At 36.7% G+C, this 17,746-nt stretch overlaps 1 protein-coding gene across 2 annotated transcripts; it reads right to left on the bottom strand.

The window, feature by feature from the left end:
* Nucleotides 1-3,626: 3,626 nt before the first annotated feature.
* Nucleotides 3,627-16,387, bottom strand: LOC149808057 (cysteine-rich secretory protein LCCL domain-containing 2-like). 2 transcript variants are annotated; one of them, XM_089973126.1, is made up of 6 exons: nucleotides 16,051-16,387; nucleotides 15,396-15,576; nucleotides 14,605-14,826; nucleotides 7,987-8,105; nucleotides 6,120-6,238; nucleotides 3,627-4,833 (listed from the first exon to the last, which is right to left on the bottom strand). In XM_089973126.1, exons 2-6 carry the CDS (start codon nucleotides 15,555-15,557, stop codon nucleotides 4,439-4,441), a joined length of 1,017 nt encoding a protein of 338 aa, XP_089829252.1. In that variant the 5' UTR covers nucleotides 15,558-15,576; nucleotides 16,051-16,387; the 3' UTR covers nucleotides 3,627-4,438. The 2 variants fall into 2 exon arrangements, with proteins under 2 accessions (XP_089829252.1, XP_089829260.1); XM_089973134.1 differs by lacking the exon at nucleotides 16,051-16,387 and having other exon boundaries at nucleotides 15,396-15,751.
* Between the last annotated feature and the right edge of the window lie 1,359 nt (nucleotides 16,388-17,746).

The following is a 17,746-nucleotide window of genomic DNA, read 5'->3' as shown; positions in this document are numbered from 1 at the left end:
AGTAAATCTTTAAACCAACTATAAAACAGTGTTATTTGTGTTCTACCGTTATAATGTTTAAAATTTCTTTTGAAAATGAACTATAACTTGACGAGATACCAAGTTAGATTTCCATAGCTCTCATGGCGAATGTTCACCATATATGCATGCATGCTTGTACGATCATTTGTAAATGTGTTTTATATGTCACCTTTAATTCATATTACTTTCCATTAGATTAGTGTTCTTTATGCTGTTGATCGTACTCTTCGTAATATACGGAGGAAATACAGATATCGACCGATCTCTGTTGGTTGATTTGTCTGCCAGTTTTACTATTATAGGTCCTTGGTATTCAGGGCCGGCGCCAGACCCGGCCAGACTATCTGGCGCCCTAGGCAAGGTTAGATTCTGGCCCCCTCCCCGAAAATATCAATTTCAAAATTTATAAACAATACATTTTTTTTTAAAATGCGTCCCCTTGAAATCAGCGCATTGGGCGGCTGCCTAGTTTGCCTATATGGTAGCGCCGGCCCTGTTGGTATTGTTGCGTGCCATGGGTAAAAAAAAAACACTACACCACTTTTCCATGGAATTTCATCCGTGGCTTGAGATGATGGTCGACAGATCGATCTATCGATCGATCAGATATATATATATATATATATATATATATATATATATATATATATATATATATATATATATATATATATATATATATATATATATATATATATATATATATGTATATATATATGCTGACTGAACAATCAACACGACTGAGAGAGAAAGAGAGAGCGGGAGAGAAACCTTCCGATATTTTAATATTAAAAAATTATATGTTTCAGAACCATATTATTAACTTTAAAAAAGCATAAAATGCATTGCAGTATATGTATGCCAAAGAATTTACTGTTCGGCCTCTAGTCTCCATAGGCTACTGAAAGTTTGTATCCCTGGCATCGTGTACCACAAGAAAATTCCCATGGAAAGTGCATCTACAATTATAAGAACGTTACGAAGAAGCTCCTAAACAAATGGAATGAGAAGGAGAAAAAAGAAGTATAAATATGAAGCGAACTATATTTTACCAAAAACAAAACGCTAAGGAAAACCAAAATTAAAATTGTTACTTATCTACGCTGTGCAGCAACTATTCAAAATCGATTACGACAACTTGCGATGATTGAGTTGTATTAGAAGTCATATGGTTGTTTTCTGAAAAGGCACCTTTCTTTCTAGATGTTCGCATAAGGCAATCTTAAGCCGATTCTGTCATGCGATTCAATACAGCTTTGATCGCTAATATGGTAACAACATATTAAAGTAAAAAGAACTACTTAAAAAATGTAAGAAATTATTGTATTTACTAACATGTTGCTTTCAGAAATTTTGTAAAGGATGATTTCTCGATTTCTTTTCCGCAGTCGACGAATTTCTAGATGCACACAACAACGCCACAATCGTGAGCTCTTCGCGTTTGAAAGCAACATCTGTCCATACTTGTTACATGCTTCAATCCATTCCTGATATGCCACAAAATTACAGTTGGCTAAAAGTGACTTGAAGTTTTAAATAGTTGTTAGAAAGCTTGAGTTTATTTCCGTATCGACCGCTCCGGTGGCCTAGAAGTTAGAGCGCCTGCCTCAGATGCGGGAGGTCGCGGGTTCGAACCCCCAGCCGAGCCATATCAAAGACTTATAAAACTGGTCCTAACAGCTGTCTCGCTAGATGCTCAGCATTAAGAGGTTAGTTTGAGGACTGGTCGGTCTGGTGTCAGGATAATATGACTGCATCGGTAGACCAATGTATCAGTAGACCATTGTATCGGTTGACCAATGTATCGGTAGACCATTGTCTCGGTTATAGACTGAATGCCACTAAAAGCATTACAAGCACATCCATCAGACTATTGTCCACCTGTTATCGACGCGAATGTTTGAAATTAATAAACAGTACCATTAAAACTAATCAATGCATCTGAGAAGGAACAAGTCTGATAAATATTTCCATTCACTTAATACATTTTTTCAGGGAGCCGCGATGGCTCAGTGGTTAGCTGCCGGACTCACGACTGAAATGTTGCGGGTTCGAATCCTACCATCGAACCAGCCTGGGTCATCAACCGTTGTATGTTCTTAGGAAATGCGTTTTTTCTCAAACTCCCTGGGGACTCGATTTTCTGATCGTGTTTACAAATAGAGGGGAGACAGTACGTATTTTTCTTGGTTTATCGTTAAGTATGGATACATGTTTATCTTGGACACTGTTTACTACCAAAATGTCACCTAGAAAATAATCAGCAACACTCACTGTTTATGGAATCAACGTTGTAGAGAATGTTTCAAGTTCTATCGGTATGTTTTTGTTTTAAGTTGTACCTTTTGGGACAACTCTTCAGAATTTAGTTCTCTTTAGCAGTAAATTTAATAGGTTTTTCGTATATCACCTTTCATGGCGTTCTGGATACAGTCTTCTTTTTAACATAGAAAAACTAGTAACCTAGCAATTTTGAATTGACAAATTCGCGGGTAAATTAGGAGACCTTGGAAATTAGTAAATGTTGTCTCCATTTCCTCAAATATCTCTCTCTGCAATGTGGGTGAGAATTGGGTATATGTATAAATGCTCTTACATGCCCTCTCCCCCCCCCCCACCCACCCACACACAAGATTATCATCCCACCAACCTACTCATAAAATTGTGTTGTTGTATTGAAGAACGATGAGCAGGATAAATTCTTCCACCCCCCACTCACTTTTACATTGCGCACTACACGTCACTGAAACGCTTGACATGCGTAATTCAAATGGATCATACTTAATAAACTTAGAAAACATGCGCAGCATCCAAACGGAAATGCACTTGTTTAAACTAAAAGACATTATACATGAAAGTGTCCTTTCAAACCCACCGGCATGAAAATAAACATCTGTTGACGCTGGTAACGACTGCTATTGAATAATTAATGTAGAAATAATAATAAATTTATAAAAATCGAAAATGAATAGAACAAATAAATAATAAAAACGATGTTCCTAATGATTGACGAATATTAATTCAGTATTATCTCTATGCCTTTACTGATAGTCAGCTTTCCATTCCACGAAACCATCGAGACATCATGGATTTGTCTGTCTTTAAATGCAGTTTTCAGCCTTATTAAATTGGATACAAGCTTAATTTAAATTGTTTCAAGATTTCGAATCCAACAGAAAAAATGAAAGCAAAGTAAAAACTTTGAAAGGTTATGCAGTAGATCCCCTTTAAAAACAGACTAAAAAACGGACAGAAGAGGGTCGTGTACATTGACAAATTTGACTCAACTGTGCTATACGTTACTTAACATGCATGTAGCCATTTTTATCCGTCCTCCACTGAACAAAATGGCATAAAATCATATTTTAAAAAAAAAATAGAATAATAATGAGACTGAGTGGGACATGGTGCTACATGTCTACGACATGATGCCCCAGTGCAAGACATCAGCATAAACTGCCACGCGCCAGACATCGTAGCGATATGACTAAAAATATTCTTCAAGCTTCGTTAAAATCCAAATCACACACACACACACACACACACACACACACACACACATCTTATCGCAGAACCTGGTGTCAATAAATCAGTCAGATACAGAACCATTTAAGCTTTGTTTAATGAAGCACAATAAAGTTAGAACAGTTCTCATTCAAGAAGGCTATAGGTATACGTCTTTTAGGTATGCGTCTTTTAGGTATACGTCTTTGAGGTATGTGTATGTTAAGTGCGTATTTTGTGCCTGCGTATTTTAGGTATGTGTATTTGAGGTATACATCTTTTAGACATGTGTCTTTTAGGTATGAGTATTTTGCGTATGCGTATTTTGGGTACCTTAGGAATACGTCTTTTAGGTACGTGACTTTTAGGTATGTGCATTTTCTTTTAATAAATAAGATCGGTGTGAGTTCAGAGGAATTAGGATTCGCTGATGTTTTGCGTTTCTTCCCGACGACTATTGATATTTCAGCTTGTCATTTTATAATTGTACGGAACTGTACGATATCCTTGTCCAAATAATTCGTATTGTACGATATACTTGTCGGATGCGGGAGGTCGTGGGTTCGAACCCCGGCCAAGCCATATCAAAGACTTTTAAAAATGGTACTAGCAGCTACCTTGCTTGGCACTCAACAGTAACAGGTTAGTGTTAGGACTGGTCGGTCTGGTGTCAGGATAATATGACTGGGTGGGACATGATGCTACATGTCTACGGCATGATGCCCTAGTGCTAAACATCACTATAAACTGTCACACTGCAGACATCGTAGCGATATGACTAAAATTTTGTAAAGCTACGTAAAAAATCTAAATCACACACACATGATATACTTGTCCAAATAATTCGTACTTTGCGATATACTTGTCCAAATAATTCATACTGTTCCATTACACTGTTCAATAATAAACACGTTTACGGTGCTGAATGCATTTTGCCATGGTGTATCCATGTGATATTTGTTCTTATCCAAACTTGTTTGGCACCTGTCTTACGCAGATACATGGGGTCAATTCCTGTGATAGATGTCTTTCGGTCAGGGGTTTCGTTGTTTCCTTTAGTTTCGTTTCTGGCCGTTGTTCCAATCAGAGTACTTTTCTTATTAAAATTGGAATTTCTTAGTATTACAATATCTGTGTTTTGACTCTTGGTATCCTCCATTGTTGGATGTTCAGGTACAAGGGTCCCGTTCATCCTTCCAAACCCATGCCAGACTTTTATTGTCTTCCACGGCTCTAGAAACTTTGGTTTCTCGGTGGGTTCACTTATTTGTGGTATATTGCCTTGAACAGCGGTAGTCCCATTGGAGCCTAAATAAAATTTAATAATAATAATAATAATAATAATAATAATAATCATAATCATCATCATCATCGTCGTCGTCGTCAGTATAATCATCATCATCATCGGACATTTATTACTTCAGAAGCGTTCATATCATCATCAGCCTACTTTTTGATTTTCGTCGTCGTGAAAGTATAGTCTAAATAAGTGGGACTCCATAGTTACTAAACTGTATGAACAAATATTTGTAATTCAGTCCCAAAGCTCCACTATTGGAAATTTATATTATGAGCCCCTGAAAAACATCATTAAATGTGAAAATACAACAGCAAGAAAACTTTTTTATTTCAAAAGTCTGATTTTAATCTTATCCTTATTTAATATAGATAATATTTTTTCGCAATTTGACCGCGAATTTAATTATGTAGTCTGAAAATTTAATAGGGATGGTGTCCTGGTATACCATGCTCATTGGATTTATTTATTGGGGTGGGGTGGGGGAAAAGTTGCACTATGACCATGGGTGCATTCCTTTTCTGTCCGAACTGTCCAAACGTTTAGGCTGGAGAAGAGAAGACGAAACAGCATGAAGCAAAACATGACTTTCACGTAGTGAGGAATATAACAAAGCAAAAAAGAAACAAAATTCAAGAGCAAGGTATAAAACTTAATTGCATCACTGTGATTTTTTTTAAATTAAAGAGTTGGATTTATCTGAGAATACCGAAAGGTTAAGAATGAAATAAAAAGTTGTGTGTAGAATACAGGCAAAACCGAATCTTCTCAATTATATATATATATATATATATATATATATATATATATATATATATATATATATATATATATATATATATATATATATATATATATATATATATATATATGGAAATGCAAAAGGTTATTTTAGAATTTTAGAACTAGTTTGACTTAGACATAGTCATCTGCCAACCAGTCACACAGTATTCTAATTTCTGGACAAGTGAATAGCGTTTTTTTTTTTTTAACGATCGTTTCAGATAAATTACGAAGTCATGACTGATTTTGAAACAATTGTGGGGTCAGTCAGTTTCGTTTTTAATGGGACAATTGGCATACAACAAAATGACAAAGTGGACTGTAACAGAGTTAATACTAAAAGATCAAAAACATCTTCAGAGAAATTATGGGCCGGAAATAATTTCATATACACACGATGTAACACTTCCCTGAAGAAAAATACAAATTGGAATGAGTGGCTAGTAATTTCCTGAACAAGGACATTTCGGTTTTAGTCACATTTTCCTCAGTAGGTGGCGATTTTTAGACTTACGATTGGTTGCACCAGGTCCCTTGCCGAAGGCGCAGAGGCCATTATTACAGATAGCTTCCTTTCCACATTTTGAGCATTTCTCGCCGTTAATGTATGGATATTCGCCGATGAAATTGCCCCTGGAACAGAGAATACGTGTTTAATGAGAGATGTGGTTGACCTCGATGTAACATTCAGTCGTTGGTTTGAAAACTATATCAAAGAAAGATTTTCTTTTCTGATTCTATCCTTCTGGCAGACTCCAAGTGCTTAACATGCTGTGCGACCTCTCCAGTTAAGACGTATCTTCTGGCCTACGTAGTAAGCTTTGAAACAGGAAAACATGTTTCCGGCAAACAAAAAAAAAAACACTGTTAATTTACGGTATTTAAATAATGTTACGGAATTAAAACATAGATGCACGCACAACATGAATATAACTGAGATTTAACTGGGCTAGTTCACTGAGATCAATGAAAGGAACGGAAGCACCTTTTCGTGAGTGTAACTTAGACAAACTTCAAGGCACCAAAAAACAATTGTATAGAATTATAGGATACATAAAGAACGAACCAGAGAATCGTGTTCTCACGAGACGGGTCCACTGAAATTGCAAATATGCAAACGAGAATATATAGAGTCTACTTCGCCCATTTTTCTACATTTATATACTTCCTTTTTTAATCCAGTTGTAGATTATCGCATTATCCCAGAGTCTTGCGTCATGGGATTGCCACATCCAACGTATCAAACATAAAGGGGGTAAAATAACTTTTCTCTCTTACCAATGAACCTATTACACTATTCAGTTGTTTTCGATTCTAAGATCATTGACATCTATTTTAAATGCAAGACTTACAGACTTTTTAGAGACAACCGGTACTTTAAAGAAAAATCTGATTTGAAAAGATATTCCACACTGTATGGAGGGCAAAATTTTGAGAAAGAATAGTTTTAAATTATTTTAATTGGCTGATTATCTATACAAAAATCTGTATGCTAAAATTTAAGTCATGTGCGCATATAAATAAGGAATTATCTGATTTAATTACTTGTCAGTGTAGAATAAGAATGGGTGAAAATCTTTCAATCATGTTATTTTCGTTAAATATAACAGAAATGATATTCAGACAATTCTGATACTTTAGAGTCACCATGAGACTGAACTATCACCACATACAAACTTGGCATTCTACTGTTTTTATTCCTCTAAAGGTACAACTTATCAGATATTAAAAAATGTATGTCAATTTTGAACCCTTTTTAATAGGTATGCCACAAAAATACATAACAAATTTAATAAAATTCGTCACGTCGAATTATTTTCCATTGAACTTTGTGTCTAACGATACATAAGTGATACACGTCAATGACAATATTTTGCTACCAAAACGTAAACAATATACTGGAACTACTACGAAATTGGCAGTACATGAAAACTGGGTGAGTTACTAAATAACACAAATGTCAACACATTGACTAAATTAAGTATAACTTAGATATATAAGTTATTCTGGTTCCACTCAAAATAATCACAGGCGTATTTTTTATTTATTTATTTTCATAACTTTTATGTATATCTAAAATTATGCCAGAATATCTTTCTACCTTTATATATCTCCCATTAAGGTTTTTGCTAATCCGCCACAATGAATAATTTGTATGCGTACGTCATCTCATGCATATTGTTAGACTTGAGTTAGCAGAAAAGTTATATTCCCTTTTATAGTGGTTATTGAAGGTTCACACATACATACACACGCACACACACACGCGCGCGCACACACACACACACACACACACACACACACACGCACACAATGGATACAGATAATTATAAGATGCAGTAAATTGACATTAAAAGCATGATATCAGAAAATATACTCACGGCGGATCATAGAAACAGACCAGGTAAGTGGCATTATTTACCGGCCGTCCTGTTTTGCGTCTTAGATCTGGACATCGGCTTAGAGCACAACCAATTTTTGCCGTGTTTGCCCATACCATCTGCAAGGGATAAAAAAACCGATATACAGTCTAACAGCAGGCTTCTATCCAGATTTAGGACAGTCTGTCTTATAAATAGAATGATACCGTGCCCACGGAACAAAAGGGGTGCATATCATTTGGTACCTTAGTCATCAATCATACAGATTGACACAATACTCAGTGTCAGAAGGTGAAGTAGGTATTGTATATGTCTTCAAGACAAGACAAAGAATTACCACATTAAGGTTGTAAAGTTTACAATATATGAATACAGCGTGTGATATTATAACATAAAATGCTTAAAAGGGGTTAGAAAATTCGGGAAACACAATCTAGGAACCTGCAATTATTGTTCAGGGGTCATATTAATTAATTAATTAATTAATTAATTAATTAATTATATGAATAACCCTTAGTCCTGAAAATGTAACAATGATGCATAAATGTGTCTTTCATCACGAAAAAATAAAAATAGATAATGACATTCCTCGCCTAAATCTTACGACTCAGCGTACAATATGGTTCGATATATCAGTTACATACCACGAGATGTATATATTTTTAATTGAAAGGAAGCGAGGCTTGCCGAGTTTTCTTTTAATGAAAACTTTATACATCGAGTGGTACATCATTCATACAGCGTACATACTATAATTTTTTTTTATTTATAAGACATACAAATAAAATATTTGCCTTTTGAACAGAGTTAAGATTTACTACAGGCAGCTGTGTATTGACCGAGTGCATGAACTCCTCACATCCCCGAGTGTGTTCGTTACCAAATGTAGTTCTATGCCTTTTGTGGTTATTCACAATCACCTTTGCATATTATTAAATTAATTGTTTTCTTGTTTTAATTTCTATTTTCTTCACGTTAAATCAATATAATACACGCTTACGTTTTAAACATGAAAGATGGTTTTAATGAAGAAAGTAGAGCGCTATAAACACATGGTCAGCTAAGCCATTCACATGAACGCTAAGCCATTCACTTACCTGCGCATGGAAATTAATGTGGAATAGAAACTAAACAAAATTTACAGTTGATCTAAGTCATTATTCTGCGTTAGTAACAGTACCACAGCACATAAATCTCTCTCTCTCTCTCTCTCTCTCTCTCTCGGTTTGACCTAACTTTTACCATCATTCATAAGTCCAAGATGACAGAAACGAAAATCTTCTACGCTTGTCATTTATAGACTTTAGCCCGTATATCGCTACGATGGTCCAGAGGGAGAGAGAGTCTTTTAGATATTTTCATATTTAATTAATAATAATCAATTTTTAGAACATTATGATATGTTTAAGAAACAACAACAACAACAAAACATTAAATACATCACACTATTGTACCACGTAACTGAGAAATTTACCGTATAATGTCGACATGATTTGCAACTTTGTATCATTGATAAACACTGTAGATAAATCCCAAGGAAATCGCACTCATACCGATACGACGAACCATATTATTGTAGGCTGCTCGGTGTAATTTCTATTTCCAGGTTTTAATCCAGCCCACAGGGGTTGGTTACAAAGAAAATTAGAAGTATCCGTCAATGATTCAATGCAGGGGGGGGGGTCTAACCTGTAACAATATAACAATGTTATATTATTACAGGTTAGACGCCCCACCCCTTGATTCATTGACGGATACTCCTAAATTTTTTGTATCAAACCTATGTGATCCAGCCCAAATTTCTTTTCTCTCTCACTCCTCATTTCTGCGTAGTTTGTCCGTTATGCATTGGGGAGGGGGGAACAGAAAGTAGAAATGATTGCAAAGAAAATTAGGAGTATCCATCAATGAATCAAGGGATGGGGCGGGTCTAACCTGTAACAATATAACAATATAACAATGTTATATTGTTACAGGTTAGACCCCCCTCCCAACCCTTGATACACTGAGGGATGCTCCTAATTTTCTTTGTAACGAACCAATGTTATATTGCACAGATTATACCACCACCACCCTCATCGGGGCTCCGAGTGGCCGAGTGGTCTAAAGCGCTCTCCGATACGGATCACTGCCATCTCACCTCTGTCTGCGTAAGTTCGAGTCTCAGATTCGGCTAATGTTGGTATGTGAGAAAGCTTGCCGGTAGCTTCTCGGTGGTTCTTTCCGGGGTTTTCCCGGGTTCTTCCTCCACCATTAATACTGGCCGCCACGTATAGCCTGTCGTGTGCTGAAAAATGGCGTTAAACCCTACAACAACAACAACAACGACGACAACCCCATCCCTTGATTCATTGACGGATGCTCCTAATTGTCTGACTTTGTAACGAACCTCTGTGATCCAGCCCGAATTCCTTTTCTCTCTCACTTCTCATTTCTGCGTAGTTTGTCCGTTATGCATGAGAGGGGGAGGGGAACAGAAAGCAGAAAGGATTGCGATGAAAATGTGTACCATATTCAATTCATTTAAAAAACAACTGGGATTATTAATACTTTTTATTGTTATTTTCCTACGCCACTAATAATTAATGTGTGAAAATTAATAATTGATCTAGAATGAACTGCACACGGTCGCGAAAATGTTTATATATGCGTATTATTGCGCCATGGGTGCAAAAGCCATCTTATTTGTAATGTATAGACACACACACACACACACACACACACACACACACACACACACATATATATATATATATATATATATATATATATATATATATATATATATATATATATATATATATATATATATATATATATATATATATATATATATATATATATATATATATATATATATAAGAGCTTTTGATGACGTATTAATGTTAGCCGCCCACACTTCTCTGCATTGATCTTTTAGTCGTAGTTCTACCGTCTTTGTTAGCCATTTATCTGACACACACCATTCTGCTTTGTCCATGTGTAGCTAAACCGGGCATCATCTAATATATATTTTACTTCTTGTATCCATTTATTTTCATCAGGGGTGACACAAATATTTGTATAATACAGACAACGAATGATGGGGTAATTTTTACTTCATAACAACTAATTAACCTAACCCAGTAGTTTATCATGCAACTTGTAATTAAATTTGCTATCATTTTTGGGAACCAAGTACAATAATGTTTATTTTCTATGTAGTGATTACATGTTTCCAGTTATCGCAATATCTACTAAATTTATCATGGATATATTGCATGTCAGCATGATTAACTACAACACATGGTGTCATCAGTGTATAAAAGCAGAAAAGTATAAACATAACATTTAATATATTTATAAAGATAACATTTAATATATTTATAAAGATAACATTTAATATATTTATAAAGATAACATTTAATATATTTATAAAGATAACATTTAATATATTTATACAGATAACATTTAATATATTTATACAGATAACATTTAATATATTCATAAACATAACATATTTATAGAATCGCTATGTTCAGAGCGTACATCGTAACGTCTACACACAATGATAATAAAAACGATTCTATGATAGCCTACGTGAAGAAGTAGAAGCCGCAGTGAGATCGCTGAAAAAGAGGAAGTCAGCAGGAGTGGAAAACATCCCAGGAGAACTGGTCTAAGCTGGGAGAGACGCAGTAATTAGCGCCGTAACAGACATCTGCAACAAGATCTGTCAAACGGGAGTATGGCCGTCGCCGTGGACCCAATCACTGATCATCACCCTCCCCAAGAAAGACAACTTGCAACAGTGTCAAAACCACCGTACAATCAGTCTTATAAGCTATCCAAGCAAAGTCATGTTGAAGATACCACTGAACAGACTAAAGCCGCAGGCTGAAAAGATCATTGCCGAGGAGCAGGAAGGTTTCAGAGCAGGGCGCAGATTAACAGAGCAGATCTTCGACCTCAGGATATTGTGCGAGAAGTACCTCCAACACCAGCAAGATCTGTACAACGTCTTCGTGGATTTCAAGAAGGCATTTGACAGGGTAGGGTATGCAGCCTTGTGGGCAACCATGAGACTGTACAACATCAATGACAACCTCATCACAGTAATAGAGCACCTCTATGACAAGGCCAACAGTGCAGTATACCTCAACGGCAGCATAGGGGACATGTTCAGAACGACAATCGGAGTCAGACAAGGCTGTCTGCTCTCTCGCACACTATTCAATATCTTTCTGGAGAGAATCGTGGCTGGCGCGCCTGAAAAGCATGAAGGGACTGTCAGCATCGGTGGAAGAAGTCACCAACTTACGTTTTGTCGACGTAACTGATGGACAGGAGCAAGAACTAGCTAGCTTTGTAAAGAGCCTCGACAAAATATATGCAGCCTATGGCATGGAAATCAGTGCAGAAAGACAAAAATGATGACCAACGACACCAAGGGCATCAACACTGACATCAGGGTCCAAGGTACGAAGCTAGAAACAGTCTACAGCTTCAAGTATTTGGGGGTAACGGTAACAGATGAAGGATCAAAGCCTGAAGTACTCTCCAGGATTGCACAGACAACAGCAGCAATGACTAAACTGAAGCCAATCTGGAAGACAAGAATATCGCACTCAGTTCAAAGGTCAGACTGATGCACTCACTGGTGATCTCCATATTTCTCTACGCCTGCGAATCATGGACCATAACAGCTAACTTAGAGAAAAGGATACAAGCCACAGAGATGATATGTTTCCGAAAGATCCTCGGCATCACATACAAAGACCGCATCACCAATGAAGAAATACGGCAAACGATCAGACAAGCCATTGGGCTTCACCAAGATCCCCTGATCACAGTGAAATAAACGTAAACTGCAGTGGTAGGCATGTCTCACGATCATCAGGACTTGCCAAGACAATCCTGCAAGGCACTGTACAAGGAAGAAGAAAGAGAGGCAGGCAGAGAAAGAGGTGGGAAGAAAACATTCGAGAGTGGACAGACTTGACACTGAGCGACTAACTGAGAAAGACGGAAAATAGAGAGGAATGGAGGAAGCTGAATGTTCGGTCTTGTGCAGTGCCCCAACCGTCTACCAGACTACGGGACTGATGATTATGATGAATATTTTCGGGAACAAGGAAACAATATTGGAGATAATTTTCCCCCTGTCTTACACTTTTTTCACAGGAGAAAATAAAAGAGTATTAATCTGTAGAACGTTCAAGCATATGCCTTTTATGAAGAAAAAAACGGTCGACTCAGCAGAACTAATTAAAATATTAATTATATTTTTTATGATTCTATTTTCATCAACCCGTGTTATATATATATGCATAGGTTCATGCAATTTTTTTCTTCTTCTCTACTATTAACATCAAATTGTTGTTGTAGGATTTAACGTCATTTTTCAGCACAAGATAGGCTATACATGGCGGCCAGTATTAATAGTGGAGGAAAAACCCGTGAAAACCCGAAAAGAACCACCGATCCACGAGAAGCTACCGGCAAGCTTTCTCACATACCCACATTGGCCGAGCCAGAGACTCGAACCCACGCAGACAGCGGTGAGATGGCAGTGGTCCGTAACCGTGAGCACTTTAGACCACTCGGCCACACGGGGCCTCAGTAACATCAAGTAGATGTTGCTATTTCGCATATACGATAAGACTTAATGAACATCCCAAAAACAATGGAGTAAAATCAAATACTTCAAAGACAGCCCAAGTGGCCTAGTGGTTAGAGCGTCCGCCTCAGAAGCGGGAGGTCGCGGGTTCGGTATAAAAATTGTACTAACTGCTGCATCGCTAGGCGCTCAGCATTAAGAGGTAAGTATAAGGACTGGTCGGACATGTGTCAGAATAATGTGATTGGGTGGGACATCATGCTATATGTCTGCAGTATGATGCCCAAGTGCTAGACGTCACTATAAACTGCCAAAATGCAGACGTCGTATGGCAAGACTGAAATTTTTTAAAGCTACGTTAAAAATCAAAATCTCTCTCTCTCACACAGACACACGCACACACACACACACACACACACTCTTTCTCTCATTTCAAAATTGCGTAGAAATTTGAAGCCACTGAATGTCATACCTAAACGAGAAATTAGGCTCTCGTCACTGTATGTGTATTTTCCAAATCCCTGGTCAAAATCCAATCTTCCGTTACAAATATGCATATTATTTGTTCAAAATTCAATGAATCCATACCATACTCATTTCTATTTTGTGAATAGCGGACCTGGTTGACATGTTTTATGATATAATTATCTGGAAGCTATGCCCTCTCTGTTTAATTTGTTGTATCATTATCGACACTGATTTTTTTCCGGCTTGTTTAATATCAAGAAAGTAATTACCATTATCTGATAAATTAGCAGTTCTGGCGTTAAAATCAGCAAATATATAATTAGAGCTGTTAAAATTGTTAGCATTTAATTTTTTATTTCAGTATATGATTAATCAGAACTAGATTCCGAACATTCCGATCATACATATTTATACACTGATCCAAAAATAACAGGATCAATACCAACTGTCTGTACTTGTCTGTATGCTTCACTATGTATGTATGTATGTATGTATGTATGTATGTATGTATGTATGTATGTATGTATGTATGTATGTATGTATGTATGTACCGCAGTATAATGACAGGCAGATCCACAGTGTTTTGACCATTGCCATTGATACTTCTCGTCATACCAGGACTTGAGAGAATCTCTGACAACCTCTTCTACAGGCTGCTGTTGACCCGTGGTCCAGCGGTAGGCTAGATTCTCCCCTAGCCCCTTGTTCTGGTGATCCCAGAAACAGTTCTCTGACCACTCCGCCGCACGCCCCTGTAGGTAACCGTTCCATTCCTATGATACATTTGACAGAAATATACGTGTCATTCATGTATGAAAACAATATGCACTGCAAGAATAGTTAAATATATGCAATACTTTACCACTGGACAAGGGAGATAACAACGTAAGCGAACAAAGCAATAAAGAGTTCTTATCCATCAGAAACGTCATGTATCTTAGTTGAATGGGAATATTTAGGAACAGAAACAGAGAGACACTGGATATATACCATGCCAATTTAATTTTGTTTTTACTTTACATTTTAATGACATCCGAAAATAGATAAATAAATAAAACATGATAGATAAATAAAACATGTCAGATTTCGATAAGTGTCCACCTAATTAGTGTATAATTTTCATCAATATGCTGGATTTCATCATCTCAAGATTGAAGAACTACGCTTGCGATTTTCGATACGAAAAATACATGCTGCCAATAGTTTTTGTGTCACAATACTCCGAATTTCATGAAAGGTTTCCCCACCTTGCAGTCCCAAAAAAGTTTGTGCGGCTGTTTGCATTCTCAGTCCTTGTCTCTGGGTGTGTTTGTGTATGCGCATGTATGTGCGTGCGTGTTACCAGTTGTTTCATGTTGGCCGCTGGTTCTTTCCTTCGGTAGTCATTGTGAAGATCAGTAACTCTAGCTGGATCTAGATATATTAGTTCGGCTACAGTGAAATGTATTCCCATGAGTACCAAGCAAATCGAAAGAGGAATAATAGACTTCACTTCCCTCATCATTTTCTTGTCCCAAAACAAACGAAAACGGATAAATAATACAAAACAAAACGCAGAGTTAATAATGAATTGTAACGGCGAGAGTCTGCTTTATATAAAGTAGTTGCTGATTAATATGATGACGACAGTGAGGTCAAAATGATTATTAAAATTACTTCATAAATTCAGTTTCTGTCACATAAAATTTACAAGGCAGTGAGTCATTAAAATGACTGTTCCTTTTGAATAAATTGACCTCAAAAATTATATTTGATGATATTTGAAGAACATACAGTGCACACGCCCATTTTAAACAAACGCACGCCGCACATCTGTATAAAGGAAAACAAAAGTATACTAACTGAATTAAATTAAAAATGAAAACAAAACATTCTAATGTTTCTGTTGGTAAGGGCACATAGAAAATCAAACAACTGATCAGAAAGTGGCTTTTAAGAAAGATAACGTGTATATTGAATATTAAGAATAAACTGAATGGTAAATATGTGGAGCTTACTTTGCATCCAAACATCACACTCCTCTGGAGGTAGTCTGCACCATTCACCGCTTGGCTAAGAATCCTGTCTCTTTGTAAACAAGAGTATTATTGCAACAGGTCATTACGTTCCTCCAGATAGCTTGAACTAGTGTAGTAACTCGAGCAAAGAAACGAGTGTTGCCGGACAAATCGACGTTTCAGGATGTCCCAAAATATGCATGAATCAAGACGAGCATTTTATAATAGGAGTGACCTGTACCTTGATAAAAGTTTTCAGTGAAATAGCAGGGGAAAGGAATCCATTGTCCCACGTGAATGTTACACGCAGACATATGTATCTGTCTGTATTTTGATGTATGATGTAATCGGTCGGAGTGTTTCTACCAACGTCTTAAATGGTGGAGTTGCTGACCCTGGAATACCGTATATAGATCGTGAAAAAGTCATTTAAAGCTTTAATTTCAACCAGTTGTTGTTATAACTCACATGTGCAATAATCTAAGACATGACGAATCGTCTTAAAGACTCTTAAAGAGATATAACGTAGGGAGTTCTTAGATGCTTTGTCAAATATAATGTTGCTTTCATCTTGTACAAAGCTAATCATATCAGCTAAGATCAAAGTGAATTTAAAATTATTAATTATTATGTTGTTTTAATCCTGACAATTGTGTTGATATGCTACCAAAGAAATATTGTCACTACCATGTAGGCATTAAAATTTTAAAGATAAGAGGCATTCAACATTAAGAGTTTTAACGATTTCTCCATTTCGTCTAGGTTGTAAAAAGAAAATGGTAGCATTGAATTATACATCAACGTAAGCTCTTACTTGGTATCTTCATTTTAATATTTCAATATTAGCCAATGAAAGAAGTTTATATCAAGGTTTTATACTTTTGTAGTTTCTTGATCAACTGTTTGTTTCATACGCCATTTTGTTTTATTGTTTTTTCATGTACAGATACCTTGATTGTGTGAAACTGGTTTTAAGTGGCGAAAATACCCTTTCTGAATATCACTTGCTCCTTGATATATCAATGGCGACTCAATTGGTCTGTATTACTAGAATCTTGGGTACCAACTAGGCTCTAGTATTACTACAGTCCTGGGTACCAACTCGGTTTTAGTATTACTGCAGTACTGGGTACCGAATAGACTCTAGTATCACTACATACCTGGGTACCAACTCGGCTCTAGTATTACTGCAGTCCTGGGTACCAACTTGGTTCTAGTATTACTGCAGTACTGGGCACCAACTCGGCTCTAGTCATACTGCAGTCCTGGATACCAACTCGGCTCTAGTATTACTGCAGTGCTGGGTACCAACTAGACTCTAGTATCACTATACTGCAGTCCTGGATACCAACTCGGCTCTAGTATTACTGCAGTGCTGGGTACCAACTAGACTCTAGTATCACTACAGCCCTGTGTAACAACTAGATTCTAGTATCACTACAGCCCTGTGTAACAACTAGACTCTAGTATCACTACAGCCCTGTGTAACAACTAGACTCTAGTATCACTACAACCCTGTGTAACAACTAGACTCTAGTATCACTACAGCCCTGTGTAACAACTAGACTCTAGTATCACTACAGCCCTGTGTAACAACTAGGCTCAAGAATTACCTAATAGACTACATTATTACTACAGTCATGGATACCAACAAGACTCCAGTATTATTACAGTCTTGGGTACTAACTAGGTTCCA

The sequence above is a fragment of the Sinohyriopsis cumingii genome, chromosome 1, assembly GCF_028554795.1.
Source record: "Sinohyriopsis cumingii isolate HCF-2022 chromosome 1, ASM2855479v2, whole genome shotgun sequence".
Taxonomy (NCBI): Eukaryota; Metazoa; Mollusca; class Bivalvia; order Unionida; family Unionidae; genus Sinohyriopsis; species Sinohyriopsis cumingii.
Note: the sequence above shows the minus strand (reverse complement) of the source record. Positions and strands in the feature narration are given on the sequence as shown.